The sequence below is a fragment of the Thermobia domestica genome, chromosome 1 (genome assembly GCF_964235325.1).
Source record: "Thermobia domestica chromosome 1, izTheDome1.hap1.1, whole genome shotgun sequence".
Lineage (NCBI taxonomy): Eukaryota > Metazoa > Arthropoda > Insecta > Zygentoma > Lepismatidae > Thermobia > Thermobia domestica.
In genome coordinates this window covers 153,731,142-153,754,687 of record NC_137454.1, presented here as the reverse complement: position 1 = coordinate 153,754,687, position 23,546 = coordinate 153,731,142, and the positions used below count along the sequence as shown (strand labels likewise).

General features: G+C 35.9%; 2 protein-coding genes across 3 annotated transcripts in view; one reads left to right on the top strand and one right to left on the bottom strand.

Moving 5' to 3' along the window:
• Nucleotides 1–23,546, top strand: part of LOC145690090 (uncharacterized) — a 192,132-nt gene that overhangs the window by 4,098 nt on the left and 164,488 nt on the right. The window contains exon 2 of the mRNA XM_081764644.1: nucleotides 1,301–1,571. Within this exon, the coding sequence (XP_081620770.1) occupies nucleotides 1,308–1,571 (264 nt within the window). The 5' untranslated portion in view covers nucleotides 1,301–1,307. The remainder of the gene's footprint in view (nucleotides 1–1,300; nucleotides 1,572–23,546) is intronic.
• NANS (N-acetylneuraminic acid synthase) overlaps nucleotides 1–23,546 on the bottom strand; it is a 198,700-nt gene that overhangs the window by 165,043 nt on the left and 10,111 nt on the right. The window contains exon 1 of one of the 2 annotated variants that reach the window (XM_081764689.1): nucleotides 15,323–15,482. The exons of the other annotated variant lie outside the window; for it this stretch is intronic. The gene's annotated coding sequence lies outside the window, so the exon portion shown is untranslated. Of the gene's footprint in view, nucleotides 1–15,322; nucleotides 15,483–23,546 lie in introns of those variants that run through there. 2 annotated transcript variants of the gene reach the window in all.

Below are 23,546 nucleotides of genomic sequence, written 5' to 3'. Positions count from 1 at the left end.
TGCCTGACAAAACAAGACATTCCATGATTATTTTCTAATTGCTTCTAAGAAATACCTGATCACAAAGACAATAAAACTTCGATCCCAAGTTGGCCAATGAAATAATAATAATAATAATAATAATAATAATAAAAAAGTAGCGGACCAAAGTATGGTCGTTTCACAGCAGGTGTTATCTTCAGATAGAGAAAAGGAAGCTCTTATGTAGAGGACAAAAAATCTACAGTGTTTTCGAATTACAATATACTTCTCCCTGCTATTGGAAGAACCAGGTGTCTACTTTGATCCAATCTCACTCAACCTCACGCTCACAAACTCATTTCGACCTCTCACTCACTCGACCTCACGCTCACAAACTCATTTCGAACTCACGCTCACATAACCAGTCTGACCGCACGCTCACTTCGTGAGGTTGAGGTCGAGTGAGCGTGAGTTCCCAACTCGTGAGCGCCAACCTCAGGAGTTTGGACACCTTTCCCAGAGACATCCATTTTGCTTGCCATCAGAGACTTCCGTGGGGACGAGAAGTCTTCAAAATGAGGTCCGTGCCACTTCCATCATCTTGTCAGGCAGTTTCTCAATTTACCGAATGATAAGTCGAAGAGGATTAGTTGAGTATCTCCAATCTTTCCCAGACCTCACTCCTCTAGACTTGTACCAATGGGGGACTGTCAAGAACGTTCTTTATGCACAAGTCTCGTATACTGCATGACCTACGGGAGCCATCGAACGTTCCCATGCAGATATCGAACTTGCACATTGCAGTTGGTAGTTCGTCAGAAGTTCGGTGGCATTGCCAGTGTATTGATGGTAACAGCCAATAATTTGAACACACAAGATAATATTAGTTCACCATGCATTACAATGTAATAACAGAACATTAAACCATAACACTACAAAAATGAGATGATGTCAATTCATTTGAGAATTTTTCCACAATTAAACAGTGTATACATTTTTTGGGCCACTCTTATTTTGAATAGCCTTAGTAGTAGTACAAAATGACGCTCTGGAATTTAAGGTTTAACACCTTTACTTTAGGTGCAAAATTTAACATTCGATGATTTCTTGTTCTGTATATCAACACTATTAAAAAGTATTTGACGTTACAACTCTTTGTTACGTTTTTCAAAGTGTATGGTATATTGCATTATTCTATATACCGGTATATCAAACTGAAATTTTTATTTATTTATTTATTTTATTTTATTTTATTTTATTTTTTTTTACGAAGCAAGTTTGAATTAGAATTGTAAAGGAAAATTTCAGTGTTAAAGTGAACTTTTGGTCTTTTTTTCAGATCTATCATGAGCGTGATTCAGCAATGTGAAAGTTCAGAACTTTCAGAAAACGTTCCTCCGGATAGTGAAGAGATGTTTCAGAATGAAAACTGTATGCCATCTGAGAATCAACACTCGGATAAAAACCTCAATGAATCATTCACTATAGTGAAAAAAAGTCCTCACTCAGTGTTTAATAAACCTGGCACTCGAGTAGTTTTGAAAGATTTAAATCCTAATGTCAGTAGTACATGCAGTGCTGACAAAGAGAAGGAACCTTCAGTCACCAAGGTGAGTAGGGTTTCGTGATATTGTAGTTGTGGACAAGGGTTTATGGGATGTAAACTGTGAAAAAAGGCTCTTTTAATACTATACAAGTGCTCCAATTAATGGATAAATAGATCTTAAATATGTCAAACCGTGCACATTCAATGATATGAACTTCTTTAACAGGATTTTACGATGTGCCTTTATGTTGAACTTTGTATACTCTACATTGTGAATATTCGTAGCATCAATAAAGTAGTATTCTCAAAAACGTTCTTTTTTCCTCAAAATGACAGAACAGGTGATTGAGTAGAATCCGATAGCTGTTGTTTGTGATAAAATACAAATACACTAATGTATAAAAGACTTGAACATATTTAATTTCCACTCTTCAGTTTCAATCACAAATTTTTGTTCACTTTTGAGAAACCTGAATTTACTAATGGAAATCGTGTAGGAAAAGGTACAACTAACCACCTGTACTTAAGTATAAACCCAGGGATTGCCTCCTTTTAGGTATTACACCCAAACAAATACACTCAAGAAAGAAGTGTGAGTAGTTTGTATCGTAATGTCACTATTACTCTGCTATTATAGACATTTAATAAAGGCGCGGAGTCACATTAAGAATTTCAGTAGTTTCTTTCATCCTTTTAATCATGTTATTATTTTATGTATTGTATATGTTTCTTTTCGTATTTTACCTTTATGCCATTCCTGCTGCTGAAAAGTTTCTTGAGAGTGAACGTAAATTCGTGATGAAAAGGGACGGCTAAAAATAGGTGATAATTTTTTTATACAGTAGTTCAACAGTAGTGCAAATGACAATACGTATAGATTATTTTGACGCAAAACGAATACTATTTATGTGCGTTAAACCTCACCAATTCGAATTTCCATGAATGTGAAAAACTTCATCTGTTTGTGGAAAGGACACAGCATGCTTATGACTAGAGAGTGTCTACCTCAACACTAGCAATTATTATATGTAAGTATTTTTTCCTCTGCTAATTAGAGCATTTTTTTTAATGGGTGTGCGCATATGCAAATACATATTTTGATGGTTAATGCATCTTCTAAGGGTATTCGAATATTTCTGCATATATTTGAAGGCACGACTCATTGTAATATTTTTGAAGTTCTGGATCTTTAGCTTGTATCCCTTAAAAAGTACTTTTCCTACTCTCTGAGCGTAAACTCTTGTCTAGCATGGTTTTAATGAATAACCCTCGTCAGGATTATATACAGAGTGGGCGTTCGGGAGAACGTGGAAGGGATTAGTGAAATTTTAACTTAAGAATACATCTGCATCAGGCGAAACTGAAGAAAAAGTTAGACAATTAGGATAAGGTGCTTAGCTCATGCAGGATTAGGAAAGATTAAATCGAGCAACCCGTATGAGTGTAAGCAGTAAGTCTTTGCTAGATGAGTATTTCGGACTTTCTGTACCATTATATAAATAATGCCCAGTCATGTCAGTTATGTTGGTCATCTTCAACCAAGTTACTTTAACTGACAATACACGAAGTTTTGTACCCAAATACCTATAAAACTTCTAGTATTGTACTCTGGAAATTCATTCTACATACAAACATTGTATGCAAGGGCATCTCAAATGAGTAAGCTGTTTCTTAAGTGCATGTTTTCTTTTCAGGGCATATTTGGATGTATTTCTTTCAAGTTTTTTATTGCATATAAATCCGGGCTCCACTTAGACAAGCCATTAGCAAAGCATGAGCAGAAACACAAGAATGCGGAAAGATCGTACAAAGTAGGGATGGCCAAAAATTTCCGGATTCCGGAAAATAGAATCGGAAATTTTACTTCCCAGATTTCGGAATTTTTCTGAATTCCGGAATTTTTTCGATTTTATTTGCTGGATTGCGGAAAGTCAAAATTTTGGAATTAACCATCCCTATTACAAATCCCTATGTTGTTGACACTTTCACGATTTAGTAACATGCCAGGGAACATTTTCAAGAATTTCTGGAATATCTAAATTCAATACATAAGAAATCTAATTTACCATGGAAAGACAAGGTGTCTGGACGTTTCAGAACGTTCTACTATACAAATTAGGACATAGAGTATAAAAAAAAAATCAACACACACTGATTCATATCTCAATTTCAGCTCGCATCGTGCAGCTCACAAGCAAACAGTTGTTTCGACACCTATCCATATAGTATTTTAGATATCTGATACGACACGTCTATGCGGAAGCTTATTTCGTCAAAGACTGCAAAAACAACGGATACAGTGCAACACAAATCATTAGAACCATCAACAAACACATTCGAAAATTAGCACAAGACAAGGAGGGGCAGGAACCTGGGACTGGAAAATGAAGAAGCAAAACCCAAAATAGCGGTTTTACCATATATTCAGGGGACGAGCAATAGAACTGGACAAACACGGAAGAGATAAAACATAATGGCAGTCTACAAGATCATCATAAAGATGCAGAATAATTCCGAACAGTAAGACAGAGAAATCAATAGAATGCCTGGAATTTACGAAATAAATTCTTTGTGGCAGTGTATATATTGGACAAACTGGTAGAACCGTACAAACTAGGATTAATGAACATATTTCATATTTAATGAAAAGTGATATTGTGAGATCCGCTGTGATCGAATATTCCATTTACAGATATCAAATACAGTTAGGTAATGCTGAGGTACTCCATAAGAGCAACAATTATCACGAAAGAATAATTAAAGAAGCTATTGAAATTATAAAGCATTCCAGTAATTTATAGAAAATTCGGATATCAGCTAAACTCCATTTAGAATACCCTTTTCAGGACCAGAAAGCCAGTAACCGATCGGATTATGCATCAAATGGCAGTCTGTGATTGCCCAACAGGTTCCAGCCAATTATAGGGCATCAAACGCCACTGACCACATATGAATATCAGTTCTCAGTTTTTCACCTTCATACTGCCCTTGAGGCTGGCAATAGAAACAATAAAACGATCGTCGGTTAAATGTGAGGCGTGTTTAAATAAGTAACGTTTTGAAATTCGGCCGCTCTAGCTCCGCTGTCTGCATTCCGCGCATACGCGCTGTGTACCTAAGTGTTTCCAGCCTTAGAATAAAGTAGACGTAAACAAAGTGAAATGTATTACTCCGCGGCTCTCACGTGCTTCGGCAGCGAGAGACGTTAAGAGCAAGATCGTCTACTTACTTACTGTCGTCGCATAATTTCCAAAATGTAAGGCTATGGTTGGTTGAAAATAATTAACACACTGACACTGACTACTGCTATGTTGGAAATCGTTATATAAATTTCTCTTTTGTGTTTTATAACACGAGACGAAGATGGATTACTGTCACTCATCGTTGCCATGGAGCTCTACATTCTACAATTTCAAATGAGCGGTATCGGCGTGCGAACACATACGCATACGCAGTAAACACTATATGTCCAAATACGGGTGAGGTTGAAATAAAGCTACATCTGTTGTTAAATATTACATATATTGCGTTTATTATCACATGTTTATTTGAAATTATTTTTTAGTAGAGATTATATTGCGGTAAGATACTACTGCAGTGAGACCAAGAACCAATCACTGGTCATCGACCCACTGGTAATCAGATGGGTTTGTTTACATCTACTTTTTTCTAAGGTTGGAAAGAGAATACATCTTTTGGAAAGCCACAGACCCCATTACGGAAACATTCGACCGTGTTTACGTTTGTGAGTATTTTAAACGTGCTGGTTATCTTAGTGCTAAAGGCGTGAAAGCAGCTGAAATTCATCGCCAGATGAGTGAAGTGTATGGAGAAAACAATATGTCGCACTGATTAAGTTTTCAACAGTTCCCTTCAGTTCGTAGGCGTCAAAAACTTACACGCACACTCGTGCTTTTTTTAAAAGAAATATATGGATATTCCTTCTACGAGCGGCGGTATTACAGAAAGAAGAGACAAAATTTTGGACGATAATGAAATTGCAGAACTGATGAATAACTTTGGATCTCTTACTTAGATGGTTATGAGTTAGATAGTAATGAACTGATTATTCTGTGCTCAGTGGCGTATCCGGGAATGAACAGGATAGTAACTCTGTTTCAAGTGAACCTGAAGTTGCGCCGGGAAAGAAAAGAAACGCGTCATTCCTATTCGAAGGCAGATTCTGATGTAGCTTGGAGCGATAAAATTCAAGTAAATGCAAAGCCCTGTTTAGTGGTGTCCCGGGAATTGGTCAAAATGCTGGGCTATCTACAGAGTATTCTCCACATAAAGATTTTTTTCTTTTTTTTAACCGATGTTGTTTTATAGTAGAAATCTGCAAACCGATTTTCTGTAAAGTGTGAACTCAATATTACATATCAACTATGATTGTATCATATAATAAACTTTGGAGTATATTTGTTTCTGTGCAAGTGTATTTTGTACTGCGTACCCTAAGTGAAATAACTGACAGAAAGCAACAAATTTTCGAGGACTATCATATGCAATCCAAACAAGATAAACGGTTCGTTTTTCTAATTTTAAACAATTGACAAGTTTACTGTATATCCTGTTAATTTCTAACAAATTGGTTTAAAATCTGTGGAGATACGAAATTTTAAAAATACCTCCGAAAAGTGCCGGACCGTGCGTGACAAGTTTAAATACCCGTCGGGCTGAGTGTGTTGCGTCAGGAGAATGTGGCAACGTTAGCACTCCGTATGAACTGCGATAGCGAAGGGCGCAGAGCACAGAAAATCGTAATTTCATATTTGTCATTGTTTACCTTTTAAAATAAATCGAAACAGTTTGATTGAAAAAGGTACTTTAAAATCTTTCTAAAAGATTTTTCAGATTGATAATACACCGCAGCAATTCAGAGATAATGATGTTTCACTTTTTACTGAATAACAGAAAAATTACTAAGTGCTGAGTAGTGAAATTTTCAGAATTTACAGTTAATAGATGCAGCTACATATCGTGCGCAGGAAATTATTTCACATGATCTCGTTTCCGATATATAGTCTTATAAACATTGATTTTTCAAAAAAGCACTACAAAATACGCACATTTTCATTAATTTCTATTTTTTTTTCTCACTATACAGTACAAAGAAAATTTTTGTCTTAAATATTATAAAAACAACATTCCAGCAATTCCAACAAGGTACGACAATGCAATATGTTTTGAGTAAGCGTCAGGGCAGCACCGCGAAGTCAGGGGCCTATCTTTATGAAATGGATAGTAGTTCCACTTACTCGGAAGCTTCTTACATCTGCAGTCTGCTTACCGTAAGCATACTTAGAAAACCTAAGAAAGGAGGAAGCTCAAAAAGAAGTAGTAAAGAAGAAAAGATGAAACAAAACAACAAACAGAGAGGTGGAGAAATTGATAAAAGGAAAAAATTGACATGATGAGATTTTGGTCACTTTTTCGTGTGCTTTTGGTCACTCTTCAACTATTTACAAGAGACCAGACCACTATGAGCCCTGTAATTGGAATGAAGCAAATAAAATATAAAGTAATAAATACATTACTGTTTAACGTGGAACCTGATCTACTATTCGGGTGAATATTCGCTACAAATATTCGTACCAATAATCAAACGTGAGCATCTTGTAGACGCGCAAAAAGTACGCGCGTTAGGGCACGATTATAGCGAAGTTTCCTATTTCATTTTTCCCTTTTCAGTTGCTCTATCTCGAATCATCCTTCATAGAACAGCGTGTTTATGCCGAGTTTAGTGATCAGTTTTCCTCACTCAGAGGAAATCAAGGTTGGCAACAAGAATGATGTATGTAAGATTTAGATCCAAAAATAGATACAAACTGCTTCCAAAACGAAATCCTAAGAACCTAGTACTCAGCCCAGAAAAGAGATCTTGGTGCAGATGTACTATACGGATCCACATATTTGTAAAATTTACAGGAAAAATGTGTAATGTTTTAATTTAGACCAGTGTGTAAATAATCGAAATATGTATGCTACCTTTGAGATGCGTATCTGCGTAGAAATACATTAATGAAAGTATAACATATGGGCCATTCCATACGAATTCACCAGATGCATGTTGCTTTATAGTCATAGATTTGGCTGTTTATTTTATTTATTATTTATTTATTTTTTGACTGAAAGACAATGTTATCTAGGGAACAGAAATGCAATATGAGAGTTTAATAGATACTCCAGAAAATACAGGGTGTTCAAAAAGTGACGAATTTCTCCAAATAGGCCGCTTCTAAAAAAAAAAAAAAAAAAAAAAAAAAAAAAAAAAAAAAAAAAAAAAAAAAAAAAAAAAACCCTACGACAGAAAGAGCTATATCTCAAACTATTTGACTAGTTGTAATGATTTTGGCCTTGTTTGAAAGTGGAAGGTCTGTACAAACCGAAAATATCATTTTTGCATGCATAACCCCAAAAATGTTGTGAAATAGACAACAACAACAACAGGAAAAAAAAACCGAAGTGACAATTTTTTAAATGATGAATCCCAGGTGATAAAATAATTTGATACATCACCTTATCAACATATACACAATAACATAAAAAAAATTAAAAAGGTATTATTTTTGACAATAAAATTATCGCAATTCTATTGTACCCTTACCTGATTGCTGTCTAATGCTTTAGAAGAGTCCATATTTCTGCAAACACAACACGCATGTCACACATTGAACAGTTTTAGCACACCAGAAGATATGTGGAAGTACGTCACTACTGTGTAAGAATTATCTCACATAAAAGAAGGCAAATGCTCCGACTATACATCGTTATTAGCAAGGGTATAACATGATAATTACAGTATGTCTAAAAAAGATGATAGTATGAAGGTATGGCATGTAGAAGCTCCCACCGAGAAGTACTTGCAAATACTGCTTCTGGAAGAGGGACACGATATTGGCAGTTTCTTCTGCACTGATGTAATATGTTCGCCCTGTTGGTGTGATGGGAACATTGATGATTTTCAAGACATGGCCTGTGAGGATCCAGCATGTGTCAGGAGTTGAGGGCCAGTTGTAAGACATAGATGAACCATTAGGATGCGTGAACTGTACTTTTGCATCACCATTTTCTTGTGAAACACCAGTGATCTTTTCCATCCACCATTTTCCACAATAAACACAAGCTACGTACTGCCCTACTTGTAACTCAGTAACTTGTGACTGTACATGTTCCCTTTTACTCAAGTGTACATTGTGTGAATGAAGAGAACCAGAAACTCTGCGACCTCAATTGTTAGTGAATTTGGTATGGGGATGAAATTATGATAGTGCCTGATACCACGAATTGGCATGTGTATTAGTGTACCTTTTCTCCAGACCAATGGAAGAAGCAGATATTTCTGATGATGAAACATACAACATTTTGATGCCAGTGATATTCTTGTGTGCATAATTGAAGAGATCTTCAGGAGTTAATATCATATTATCTTTTGAGTGTTTAAGACTGTTGTGAGTATCCATTCGTTTCACAGTTGCACCAATACTATCATATGCCGTTTTTCCATGGCTTGTGCCAAAGAAATGCCACTCCGCCATTGTGCCAAAGAAATGCCACTCCGCCATTGTGCCATGATCTTCCAGATGGTAACATAAATTTGTGAGGTTTTTGTAATCTTTATACTGTGCAGCTGAGCCATCTCTGAAATACAAAATATGGGCCATTTCCGGAACATTTCTAATATAAGCAACAATGTGTTTCTGAAATGACCAAAATGTATTTGTATCATGCTGCAAGCAGTCACTTATTACACACATACAGAGGTGACAGACCGACCCAGAAGCATCTCTGTAATAGCCCAAAAACGGATGAACCGTAGCTTGACAAGTATTCCAATGGAAACTCTTAATGGAATCCTGAATTACAACGGAGTAATTTCCAGAGAAATCAGCAATAATAACTGTTTCTTGTGTTATGTTCTTCCTTGATATTTGAAAAAAAAAAAAAAAAGCTCTGACATTTAGAAATGATGAGCTGAGCTGTAAGTTTTGAAAGATTGGTAACCAGTTTGTCAATAAAGTCATCTCATGGGTGTTCTATGCATGCAATAGTTGATCTGTTTCTTCCCACTGGTAGTACTTTATAGTATCTACAAGGTTAAACATTTCAGATTGCAGCAGTTCTGACTTGACAAACTCTTCAGATGTACAGTTTTTGCAGCAATGAATCATGCATTTCTCATTCTCTAATGTACAAACCAATTTTTAGAGCATACCCTTATAATCTTGTGTGTGTATGGCTTGTAGCATCAGCTTGACATTTTGACGATATTTACATACACGGACAGAATGTATTCCACGGCTTACAGTGGCCACACACTCCTTGGGACGTAACTGGCAGAATTTAGAAAATCCATTTTTTTCTAGTGGATGTTTTTCGTTAAAATAGGTAAAGATTTCCCTCAAGTTGAACAATAACAGCCTCTTCTGCTTCAACTCCCTCCCATTTTCAGTCGGCACAGACACACAATCCTTTTTACCAGCACCAACTCGACTTACATCATCATGTAGGTAAAATTCTTGAACACATTTTATAGTATCATTGCTTACAGTTGAAGGGTAAGGGGAAAAAACAAGGAATGTCCATGTATGTGCCTTATCGAGTTCTTTGTCCTATCTGTTGGTGACTCTTGGTACTATTTGACTGTATATGCCATGCATGTGTAGATGTGGAAATGTTCATTAAAAAGGGGCAAAATATTTGACTAATTCTATTGTCTTTTACGCGGTTTTCAATATTAAAACGCCGTTTTCTCGAAAATGCAATTTTGTGACATTCCTTCTTTTTTCCCCTTACCCTTCAGTTGCACCTTTTCTTTTGCCAGGTTTGGATAGAATACCTTCTGTGTCTGATCGTACGTGCCTGTCTAACCATGTATTCAGTTGTTTGAAAATATTCCAGTCTGTGGTATAGTTCAAGAGTTAGGAACTAGTCAGTATTTGCACCTTATCTGATGTAGATTCAGCAAATTTTCTCCTGAGGCCCTCCATCAATGTGTCACAGTCTGAACATATAGTGCACGGCGTTGGAACACTGTGTAACTCATGAGGAGAAACATGTAATAGATCTGCTGCGGTTTTAACACATTTTGCACTTAAATCTAATATATATATATTTTTTTTCATGTATGGTATACGCCTTTTTCTTTTTAACTTTGAGAGGTGAACAACCAACAGCAGTGAGGGAGTTGTTCAGTCCCTCCAGTGACGTACTTGGTTCAGAAAACTAAATCTTCAGACTGTGAAGCACATATGTCTTGCTCTGTTTTACCTGCAGTAAAAATATTTTTGTAGCATGTAATGCACAGTTTCTGTCCTGGTGCGATGTTTAAATTTGTAAGGTTGATTTCACACATTTTCACTGTTATAGTTTTAAGAGATTTTTTTCGTGGTTTATGGAGATGCAGATCCAGAGGGTCACAGTATCTTCTTTGCTTATGTTCATATTTTGTGAGGTATTCTACCTTGTGACTCTCACAAATATGTATTGAAGCAAAGTCACTTGTTTCAGTCTGGACAAGCCTTGTTCTTAATTTAAGAAGTTCTTGCTTTTCTGCACTTAAACTAGACAGAGTACAATGGCTGTGTCTTCACATGCTCACCACTACAAAGGAAAAAGCCTCCATTGTTACCCACTCAGACAATGTCATTCACTATACTGTACAAGTTTGGACTTGTTTCTCATGTAGCTCACTAGTTTTGTTAATTACCCACATATGGCACAACTGAACAGTGTACATTCTTAACATATTCAATAGATGACTCTGATTCATCCAAACCTGGGAAAAGAAAAGGAGCAAGTTTAAGCCAAGATACTATAAAATGAATTCAAGAATTTTACCTACATGATTATATAAGTCGAGTGTGCTGGTAAAAAGGATTGTGTATCTGTGCCAGTTGGAAATGGAAAGATTTTGAACCAGAAGAGGCTATTATTGTTCAACTTAAAGAAAATCTGTACATGTTTTAAGGAGAAACATTCATTAGAACATTATTGGATTTTCTAACTTTTGCCAGTTGCGTTCCAAGGATTGTGTGACTCTACATATCATCACAATGTCACGTTGATGCTGCAAGCAATTCACATAAGGATATGCTCCAAAAATTAGTTCAAGGCAGACGAGAGAGTATATGTCTTTGCGAAAATAGGCTCTCTTAAAGCGTCAAACAGCAACCAGATAAGGGTACAATAAAATTGTGATATTTTTATTGTCAGAAATAATACCTTTTTAATTTTTTTTATGTTGTGTATGTGTTGGTAAGGTGATATACCAAATTATTTTATCACCTGGGATTCACCATTTAAAAAAATGTCATTTCGGGTGTTATTTTGGTTAGTATTTTTGTCTTCACAAGATTTTCCTGGGATTTTTGGGGTTACGCATGCAAAAATGACATTTTCGGTTTGTACAGACCTTCCACTTTCAAACAAGATCAAATCATTACAATTGGTCAAATAGTTTTTGAGATATGGCTCTTTTTCTGTCGTAGAGTTGTTTTTTCAGAAACGGCCAATTTGGAGAAATTCGTCACTTCTTGAACACCCTGTATTTTCTGCAGTATCTATTAAAAAACTCATTCATTTCTTTTACCTAGACCAACACTACTTTTCAGTACAAAAAAGATAGCCAAATCTTTGACTATGAAGCAACAAATGTTCCTTCAATCTGGTGATGGTGAATTCATATGGAATGATCCATATGCACGGATTCGTCTATAAGGAACCCATTAGCCCCTTCCTATTTATTTTGTGAGTTCTGATAATTGAAGTATAAGCTACAAAAATGTACTATAGATGGTTTATCATTATATAATTTTCAAAACATCAATATAGTAACCCTACGTGATGCTACAATAGTTTAAATTTTATGATGAATGTAGCTCGTCATTGTGCGATTTGGCACCGGGAGGCCATGAGAGAATAACTAATCATTTTAGTGCTAGGGGTTAATCACAGTATACAAAGACAAGTGAAGTGAAGTATTTGAAGTCAGGGCATTAACTCATGCCATAGAACCATAGAAGTGTCCGAGAATTAAGAGATCCACATATTTGTGAAATTTACGTAAGTAATGTGTTATGTTAATTTGGAACACAAATGTGCAGGCAATAAAAATATATCGAGATATTGCCTGTAATGTTCATATACATAATCCAATATGTAAGGTAAGTGCTTTTATGCCATATACAATATTTTGCGTTATCGTCGTTTATATATTATCCTACTGTCGCTGATAGGCCTCCTCCCTACGGATGCACCCGCGTTTTATCTTGTCACTTTCACAAAAATGCATACCGTAAGTGGGGAGAGGCTTAAAACTTAGACAAAAGTATATATCTCATGAGCCCTTCAAGTTAGACAGATGGAAGTCTGTGTATAAAATCCTTATGGAAAATAAGTTGAGGATTTCGAAAATTCTGCCTCTAAAGAGGAACATTTCTACAATCATTTCCTATTTTCGTGTTTATAAAATGGCGAAAGTGAGGACATGGTATTTATTTGTATTTATTTTGTAATAACTTACATAAGTTATTACAGAATAAATAAGTTATTACAAAATAAATACAAACATTATTTAAAAAGTAGTTAACAAGAAACAAAGACAGCATAAGTCATCACTTAGATATAAATGTCGCAGCCCCCCTTTTACGGCGCCATTTAAAGCGTTTTCGTAAGGGTTTAAAAATACGTCCATTTCTTCATTACTATTTATCGAAGACACATGAAACAAAAAAGTTTTGTGTCCATGAATGTCTAGGCTTTCAAATGGTACCACTTACATGCCCATACCATATAACAAGAGAGGGAAAAAGTTAGGTCAAAGGGAAAATTTCGGGGAAAAACATTTTTTTCACACTTTAGGCCCCTCTGGAGCGGCCCTGTGTGAATGTAGATATATATATATAAAAATCTGATAAATACTACTCGGTAGACTAAATGTGTATGCCAAATTTCAAGCTTCTATCTTGAACAGTAAAGGCGGGAGAAATTTTATCAAGAATTCTTACAATGCCCCAGATTACCGCAAAAGACCCTGATCTCAGGTAAAAAGTTTCACACACACAGATGGTCCTTTGTCCCACCAGTAACACAAGAAAGGCCTTTCCATAATGTAAACAGGAGTTAACAAGTTTAACAGAGGCATTTTCCATGTGACAACAGAAATAAGACTTCTGCCAAATAAAACTTCAGACGGATGGGGAAAAAAAGGGGAGGGGAGCTTGTTTGGTCTAACAATGGTGAAGTATTTCTGGCTGATTTATTTCTTCAGTCCTCCTACGTCGTCTTAGTAGCATTCAGAGATCTCTGACGCAGAACTAAAACAGGATTCCCAGTGTTACAAAAGTTATAGTACTATTTCGAAATCGAAATATCCGTAGTTTATAGGTTAACCTAGATTTTTGGGTAATTCAAATTCTGGCCACACTTTAATTTCTATGGATGGCAACACTGAAAATTGTTCTGATTAATTTTTTCGGGTGTAGAATAACAATATCTATTATTGTGGTGAGTTACATTTCATTATCTCTTTTCACTTACGAGAAACGGACAAAAGAAAAATAGTTAGCTTTTGAAAAATATTTAGTAGTCTGGCCCCTTAAGTGAAGATCTTAGGATACTTCGAGTGGCTAACAAGACAGAGCACAGCGAAGTCCGTGCAATAATTCATTGTGGCGACGCTTCTGCATCCAATAATTGAAAGATCTCGGCCGCAACAACTTAACCCTCCTCTTTCGAGGGAGGTAGGGGAAATCACATATTGAGAGCAGCGCCAGAAGGGGCATAGTTGAAATAGAAAGGCTCTAATTTTGAGCCTCTACATACTGGCCAAAATTGATAGCAGGTTTTGACGAATAGACACGCACACAGACAGACAAGATAAATATGTAAAGAGTTTTGATAAAACAAACTTCTCAAAATATAACCGATTATTATTCTTACGAGGGGCATGCAGAAAGTTTTTAGATACTAAACTTCAAATTGTTCCTTTACTGAAACGCATCACATTTAAAAGCATATACCCTTTAGTGGTGAAAGATATAACGGCAAGGCTACAGGTTTGTTTGAAAATTAGGGTGCTGGAAGTGTAGATTAGCTTGAGTTTGTCAGTTGGCAACAATGGAGCTCGAGTAGTTACAATTTTCGTGCAACGATCTTGTACGATTTAAGAGCAGTAGCATGATTTGTTTAGAAAAGTGTTTCGGGGACTCTGCCCCTTCACACGCAACCGTTTTCAATTGGTTTCCGAAATTTTGAACACTGCGAAAAGTCGAACAGATGAGCTTCGCTCTTGACGCCCTAGCACAGCAGTTACGGGTGAAAATGTCGCACCAGTAAGGTAACTTATGAGAGAGAATCGCCATATCACATATGAGGAAGTTCAATAAACCTTGAAGATGGATCAATGCAGCCTAGTCCATAATAAAAGATTACCTCAGTCTTCCCAAGCGTTCTAGTGGCTGGGTTCCACATGTGCTTACGCCTTAGCAAAATTTGTGACCGCGTGGAATGGTGCCGCTATATGCTTAAAAAGATTTCGCAAAGGCAAAGGCATTTATAAATTCATCACAGATGTCGAAACATGGATTTACATTTATGACCCTGAAAGAAAACAGCACTCAACGTGGTGTTTTCAAAATGAAATTTCATCTTCGAAAGTTAAAAGAGCGCGGAGCGTAAAGTTATGTTTATTTTTTTTCCTGTAAGACTGAACATGTAGCAAGTATACAGTTAGATGATTGACGTACAGTAAAAGCTGAGTGGTACATTACTTATTGTCTTTGAAATGTTTTTAAAGCTTGGAGGTCTACTCACCAAATGTATCCACTGTCTCACTTTCTTCACAACGACAATGCACGACTACACACTGCAGCAGAAACTTTGGAGTTTCTATAGAAAAGTGGAGTCTGTATTCCGCCGCCTTGGCTTTTCCACCAGATTTAGCTTCATGTCACATTTCCTTAAAAAAAGAAGAAAAAATCGTCGAGGACGCCCCTTTCAAACAAGGGAAGAGGCTAATGAAGCGTATAATAGTGAAATTCGATATTAAAATGGTTCTTGTATATATATATATATATATATATAATATATCCCTAAATATGTTTCAGGGCAACTTATCCCTAAATATGTCACAAACGCCCGCTACAATGCACAAGCATAATTACTAATTAGTAAATCAAGTTTTGCTTGATGTTGAAGATAAACTAATCAACTCAGATGATCTCATACAAGTTACGATTTTATCATAATGTTGTCAGTAAGGGATGTGTTAATAATGAATTTTTTTTAAAAAGTATTTATTTTGACCTATTTTTGAGCTATCATCATTTAAGTATTTTCAACAATTTATTTATAACAATTCGAAACTTTCGACTTCGCATGATTAGACAGTCAGTTGTGTATTGTGGTCTAGAGGACTATATCAAAAAGTAACCTGAAGTTTTACCAGGGACATTTTTGGATTGGTCATTTTTGCGTCGCAAGGAACTGCGGTTCGTGCTTCATAAGTGGATTATTTGGTTCTTGTTATTATTAGCCAATTCATAAGCGTGTGTAGCCAAAAATATATATATATATATATATATATATATATATATATATATATATATATATATATATATATATATATATATATATATATATATAAATAAATGATTTATATATTACATTACAGTAAAACATATTAGGCAAATATTTACTCCATTGTTTCAATGATAAAAGCTTACGATTAATAGTTGGCGTTGTTAACTGCAGCGAGCTTAGAAAGTTTCTACCATTTGTCTCGAACGGCATTTGTGTTTGCCCGTCTCACGGTAACTCGTAAAATGTATCCGATATTTACGAAATTCGTTACGTATCTCCCTCCAACTTTCCGAAGTAAACCTACTGTTTGGGATTGCAATTCATGAAGAATAAAGGGCGGGGATAAAATGGGATCAAATCCACCACATGCTGCAAGTTTGTTTGAAAATATGCGTTCTACACAATTTTGGAGAATATTTTTTTTTTTTTTAATTTTGACAGAACATAATGTAAAGTTTCTTTAGAGCATTCCAATGATCTTCTATAACTTCGGTTAAAGTCCCAAGTTCGATCCCTGGTGAGACACTCAGTCGAAGAAGTGTAAAACGCTTTTTCAGGCCAACCACCCTGAATGAGGTTTTCCTCATTCAAACCAGGCAAATGCTCGGATAATACCTAACATGCAGGTCTCAGGCCGCTTCCTTCCTTCCCTTCCCTTCCCTTCCCTTTCCTCGGATAGTGTGATCGCCAAGGGACGTCATCCTTCATATATGAAGGACTAACGTGGCCATAGATGGCAAGAACCCAAAAATCTAAATCTTAACCCTAATCCCTAAATCATTCACGGAACTGTTAAATTGACCTGCCCCCTTAAATTTAAAAAAAAAAAAAATGTTCCGCGATAATTTCTCTTTAATATTAGTTTAATTTTAATGCAGTGTCAGGGTGTCTATCGGTCACGAAATCAGAAAACTCTTCATGGAAGTCAAGAAAGTCACGAAATTTAGCTTTTGGGTCACGATTTTTTTTTTAAATCTGTACAAATATAAGTATAGAGAATTGTAAATTTTGTTCTATAAAACATCAAAGCTCACCACCAAAAATGTGTGTGGTTGTCTTTTGATACTACCAAATCGCAAGCAAAGCACTCTTCTATCGCTTGCATGAAAATACGGCCTAATTCGCACCCAAATTCGCTCTCGAAAATGATACGAAATTTTACGGTTTGATAAAGGAAGGTCACGAAAAAGTCACGAAATTTCATTTTGGAATTTTAGTAGACACCCTGAGTATGGTCTGTTTTCTTTGCTTCCGAATCATCCTTCTGGATAAAGCTACAGACGCTGAAGAATAGAGAGGTGAATGAAATCTGATCCATCTTTTAAAGAGTTCACACTAACTCATAAAAAATATTCGATTTGTTATAAAGAATATTATACATACTTTCTATGAGGCTTTCTCACAGTCCCAAATGCTTAGAATTAAAAACAGCCAAAGTGAATATTTAATTTAACCCCTATTGTAGGGTGAATACTAGGGATGGCCAAAAATTTTCGGATCCGGATATCCCAGATCCAGTGAGATCCGGATCCGGACCTAGATCGGGATCTCAGATCCGGATCCAGATCCGGTAAATATTAGGTTGCTGTGCTTTTAAATGTTTCCATAACACGTTTGTGTTACCTTTGTTCTTTATTTTATTTTAACCTTGCAATATTTACATGTTGCACTTTCTGTCGAAGTCTCTTTAGTAAAATGTTTCCCAGTTCGATTTCTTCCCATTTCAGAGTATAGTGAACTGTCTGAAAACTGATATAAATGGTAACAAATTCTTCTGTTTAGCTCCTCTTCGAAACTTAATGTTAGCTTCACATTGAAAATATTTATTTTATTCTTAGAAAATAAAGTTCCTTCTTTTCTCATATACAAATGAAATATCTGTTAGATAAGGCCCTTCTAATCGCAGGGATAGTAGACAAAACAAACCCTTTATTAATAGTAGTTTCTGACTCACGAGCCCATCCACCAACAAATGTAATAATAAATATCTTTCACTTCGAAGGTATATACAACAAAAAATATAGACTGGTTGGCGTGGAACAACAGTAGATTTTTAAACATACACACGAGAATTTCAGGAGAGCGATATAGTTGTGTTCGTTGTATGACTTTATTACCTAACTTATGGCTTGCCCTTCTGAGGTCGGAAGTTTGTTGAAGGAGTAAATATAAAAGAATTTCTGTTATTTTTCTTCACCCTCCTGGCTTCTTTAATCATACATTGCAGGACGTAACCAAAACATATCCATGCATCGTATCATTGAAGCATTTTGTGTTTTGTATATTAAAGTGTTCAAAAATATTTAACATATTCGCATTTGTTCATGTGATCTCAGGTTCAATTCTCGGTGGGAACATACATGAGAAAATTGAAAGCTGAAACAATATGAAAATAGTATATAAAAGTCAGGAAATTGATATTAAAACTTTAGCTATCTATTGGAACTGTAAGGCTGTAGTTAAATTAACCCACACGTTTCGTGAAGATATATTACGTCGTTATTGTTTATTTACTATAAGCTACCAGATACATCCTCATAGGCCATTTTACACTGTAGTAATCAACAGATGAAAACATTGGAAAAGGAATGAAAGGAAGGTCTCCAGAGCCTTAGATCAAGGTAGACCTAGCATTTGCCCAGTATAACTGAGGAACAACCCTGGAAAATCTTGTCAGGATGGCTGGTCTCCGAATTCGAACCCGGTATTATCCAATTGCGAAGCAAGAATCCTAACAAGTAGCCTGAGCTCGCTCCGTATTATTATTATTATTATTATTATTATTATTTAATTAACGCAATGTTTTAAAATTAGTGCAAATTAAACCGTACTTTCTTTATTGTTGATGTTATAGTTAATAAGCCTAAATGAGACATCAGTCCCCCATTAAGAAAGAATACTAGAACTGGAATTCAGGAAGCGGGGGTGAAGAGATTAATACGGATGAGGAAACTATGTACGATGCAAAAACTGAGTAATTATGACTTCGTCATAGATATATTCACTTACATACGTCAATTAATATTTCTCTGATACAGTGCACTCTTACTTTCTATAGTGGCAGGAAAATGGAAACGAACACACTAAGCACGTGCATATAGGCGCAGTGTCCGTGCAAAGAAACATAGGTAAAACTAGAAAAAAGAATACGGTAAGCGAGGGCAAAATGATAAACCGCCCTTCAACTTGAAAAAAAAAAAAGAAAGAAAAAGAAAACTAAAAATAACTAAACTTTGAGCTACGAAAGACGCGAGGCGAATTTTATTGAAAAGATTGATTTTCCTTAGTGATTAGTTGTGCTAACTATGAACATGAATTAAAAAGAAAACAAGTAGCTAGCTCTGAGTTTCCCAAACTAGTTGAAAAGAAAATATTGGATAAAATTTAATAATAAAGAAGCCATTTATGATAATTAAAACAAACTAAATTCTTGGCACGACAGTCCTTTGGTTCCTACCAGCGGGCTTACGTTGAAAGTGGGGATGTGTAGTCAACGCATCGATACCCGAAGTCCCTAATGCCGGCTTTCTAGACTGCAGTCCGCTACCTCTTACTTAAGCTGGGCCAACATCGAAATTGTTGAGTGCCTCTCCGGGAATTGAACCCATGACCACGGGCACCTAAGGCACGCTCTCTGTCTTCTATAGACGAAAAGCTATAGTTACCCACATTATCTAATACAGAAATAAGTTCTGATTCTCTAATAGCTGCTGATGGTGATAGTCAGGGTTCACCGAAGCATGATCCCAAACCCAAACTGAGATATTGATGTCACTGGAATGCCTGAAAAGTCATTGTGGGTAAGTGAATTGCCCAGTTGTCAGGATGAAGGGCGATGGTGATGTGAAATGCGGGGCTGTCAGAGGTACTACCTATGATAATTGGATTTATAATATTCTATGTTATCATAAACCCTCTTCAGGAACAAAACTGTTAATCTTAGCTTTGAAAATGTTACATAAGGAGTTTTATTGCTATCATTAGGTTGCATTAGGAATTATCGGATTTATTTTAACGCTTAACTTTTACATCTCTTCTGATTTACGAATATTTAAATCGCGATTATCACCTTAAGGTCAATTAGTGATACTTTAAATCATTTCGAACCAACTTTATATATGGTTAGTCTTGTTATATGGGAATAATTGAGACCAGAAGCAGTCTACAGGCTGTCCAAAAGAATCTTGGACGACCTCCTGATAAACCACGTCTTTCAGCAAGGTGAATTGTGGCAATCCGATACCCACATGAGGAAATCTTCCGTTCCGTGTGAAAGCTTCCATAAGAACCAGCACTCTAATCAGTGAAATGTGCTTTGCTAATTATTATTCAATGTGAAAGTACCTAACTTTATTGCTAAAAAAGAAAAGGCATTTATTTCAAACAAGTCGCCATTACAGTTTTCGTATTTGAACACAACACTCATGAAAAGTCATGTTAAAGCGCAACTTGCCCCTGAAAAAGAATATTTATCTCTTTTTAGTTTCTCGTGTTCCCCAAAGTACCGGTACATGCCGAATTAGTGCTCGCCTTCCGCTCGCATTACCTAGGTAAAACGGCTACGATCTTGGTACTAGCACTTGTTTCGGTGCCCTGATCTCAAATATTTATTTTTCAGCCTGATTCTATGTATGAATCCGAAATTTCAGATCTAGATAAGGGGCACCAAAATTCATAGTTTATTCTCGGTGCTCATGTTGTGATTTACTAAATAATTATTAAATCTAATTGTAAGGTATACATTTGATATTTAGAGCAGACTGAGCAAGATAAATATACGTAAAAACTAGTCAATACTTGTCTTAACTGTTTGTTTTCTTAACTGTCAATGAAATAGGTGAGGAATTTTAAATATTCGAGTTTTGTATTCCGGTTTCAAATATAAATATGTGTGTACTTCATCTCTGTCCTGCAACCGGGTGAACCTAGATTCGACATTCGAATTCTCATCCGGGTGAAATCAGATTATTTTTTAGTAAGGCAAGCATTTGATCTTTAGTGTAGAATGAAGGAGACAAATAGACTTGTCAATATCCGTCTTAATTTTCTGTTTTCTTCTTCACTGTCAGGACTTCGTGAAATTACTTTCGGTGAATTTTTGATATTCAAGTTTATCACGATTTGGGTGGGATGTGGGTTTGGATAAGAATCAAGATCTGAGATCCGGATTTCGGATGCAGATCCGAATTTCGAACCGAGATCCGGATCCAGATCCGAGATCCGGATCTTCGGATCCGGCTAGATCCGGATCTGGCCATTCCTAGTGAATACCTCCTCCGTTTTTTTTAAAAAAAAAGTTTCGCGAAAACTTTAATAAAAAATTAATTTTAATGGAATATGATGCTTTTTTTAGGCTTTACAATCATTCCCTTGATTTTAAAATCAATCGAGAATGAGTGATCCTCCTTGATTTAAAAAAAAAAAAAATGTTCTCCGACAACTTTCCTGAAAATTTCATTTTGATATAAAGTATATTTGTTTATTAAGACTTACACACAATCCCCAATATTTGGAGTTGAATTCAGTAAGAAAATTGAACCCCCTCTCTATATTTTTTTATTATAAAAAAAGAGGTTCAACCCAGTGATGGAACTAGTCTTGGATCACAGGTCACGATTTTTGTGCGGGTCGTCGGTGTTTCGCTTCTGTCGTGTGGACCCTGAGTCAGATGAAATAATATTCAACATAACTGCAGAAGTTTGTAATTGATTAACGATGATCACTACTAGAGCTTGAAAGATTTATTCGTTTGATTCACAGTGTAACATTTCTTAAGATATCATGCTTTTGATATTTCAAATATAAGGTAATGTTTATTCGTTTCCCCAAATTGAGTAATAATAGTGGCTTTTAAACATAAACTGTACAAAAGGGTTTAACAAAACACTGGGCACAGCGCCATTTTTAATATTACAGGTTTAACAAGTTTGCTCTATTTAACTTTGAGGATCCTTCATAAGAAACATATCTGATTCTGTGTAATTTATCTTTTCTGTAATTTTTAAGTGTTAATACCGTTAAGCTTAGTGTTTCAATGCAATGCCTTGTGGACTGGTAAAAGTAGAAATCAGTATTTTATAATTTATTGAAATCTTTGTTTATTCCAGCAATTGAATTCTTTTCTTTGCTTATAAAGCATCCTCTCTCAAAAGAAAAATTGGGACACGCGGAAATACGTAGGAGCAAACCATGGTTCGACCAGGAATGCATTAAACTAGCAGAGAAGAGAAAACGGAAAATTACGGCTACAAAATCCGAATGAAATAACTACACAAAATCTCGTAGACATCAGGGGGAAACTTCCAAAACTTTTAGAACAAAGAAACGCGATGTTTTTAAAGCTAAAATTAAGGAACATGAAGATAATAGTAAAAATAAAAACATTCGGGACATGTATAAGGGATCAACGAATTTAAGAAAGGATATCAATCCCGTGCTTATATATTAAAGAAAACTGACGGAACAGTTCTCACTGATACAGATAGCATTTTAAATAGAAGCAAAGATTTCTTTGACGATTTGCTTAACACGCAGCCAAAAACTAATGTGCATGTAGAAGGGGAGATACACACCGCAGAACCGTAAATTCCAGAATCCAACCAAATAGAAGTAGAAATCGCTATAAAGAAATTAAAGAAACACAAATCTCCGGGTGTAGACGAAATTTCGGCTGAGTTAATTTTAGCTGGAGGCGAAAAATTGTGGACCAAGATACACAAACTCATCCTCCTTAACTGGAACAAGAAAGAATTGCCACAAAAGTGGAAAGAATCAATCATTGTTCCAATTCACAAGAAAGGCGACAAAACTGACTGTAATAATTATCGAGGCATTTCTCTTTTGTCAACATCCTATAAAATCCTTTCAAACATTCTATTAGCAAGATTGACCCCATAGGCAGATGAAATTATTGGGGATTATCCGTGCGGATTTAGACGAAATCGATCAACTATTGATCAGATATTTACAATTAGCCAAATACTCGAAAACAAGTGGGAATACAATACCCCGGCACATCAACTATTTATTGATTTTAGAAAGGCTTACGATTCGATTAGGAGAGAAACATTGTACAACGTTCTTACAGAATTTGGAATACCGAGAAAGCTAATTAGATTAATTAAGATATGTGTAAATGAATCCCTAAGTAAAGTCCGGGTAGGAAAATTTTTGTTCACGAGCTTTCACGTCGAGAATATCCTGAAATAAGGAGATGCGTTGTCGCCATTATTATTCAACTTTGTCCAGGAATACGCTATAAGGAAAATCAAAGATAGCAACCAAGGCCTAGAGTTGAACGGTGTTCCCCAAGTTATGGCGTACGCTGATGAAGTAAACTTAATAGGGGATGATAGGAGAACAATAGAAAGAAATGCAGAGGTCTTACGCTTGCAGGGACATGGATTCAGAAGTAAATGCAGAGAAAACTAAATACGTGGAAGTGCGTCGGGCACGT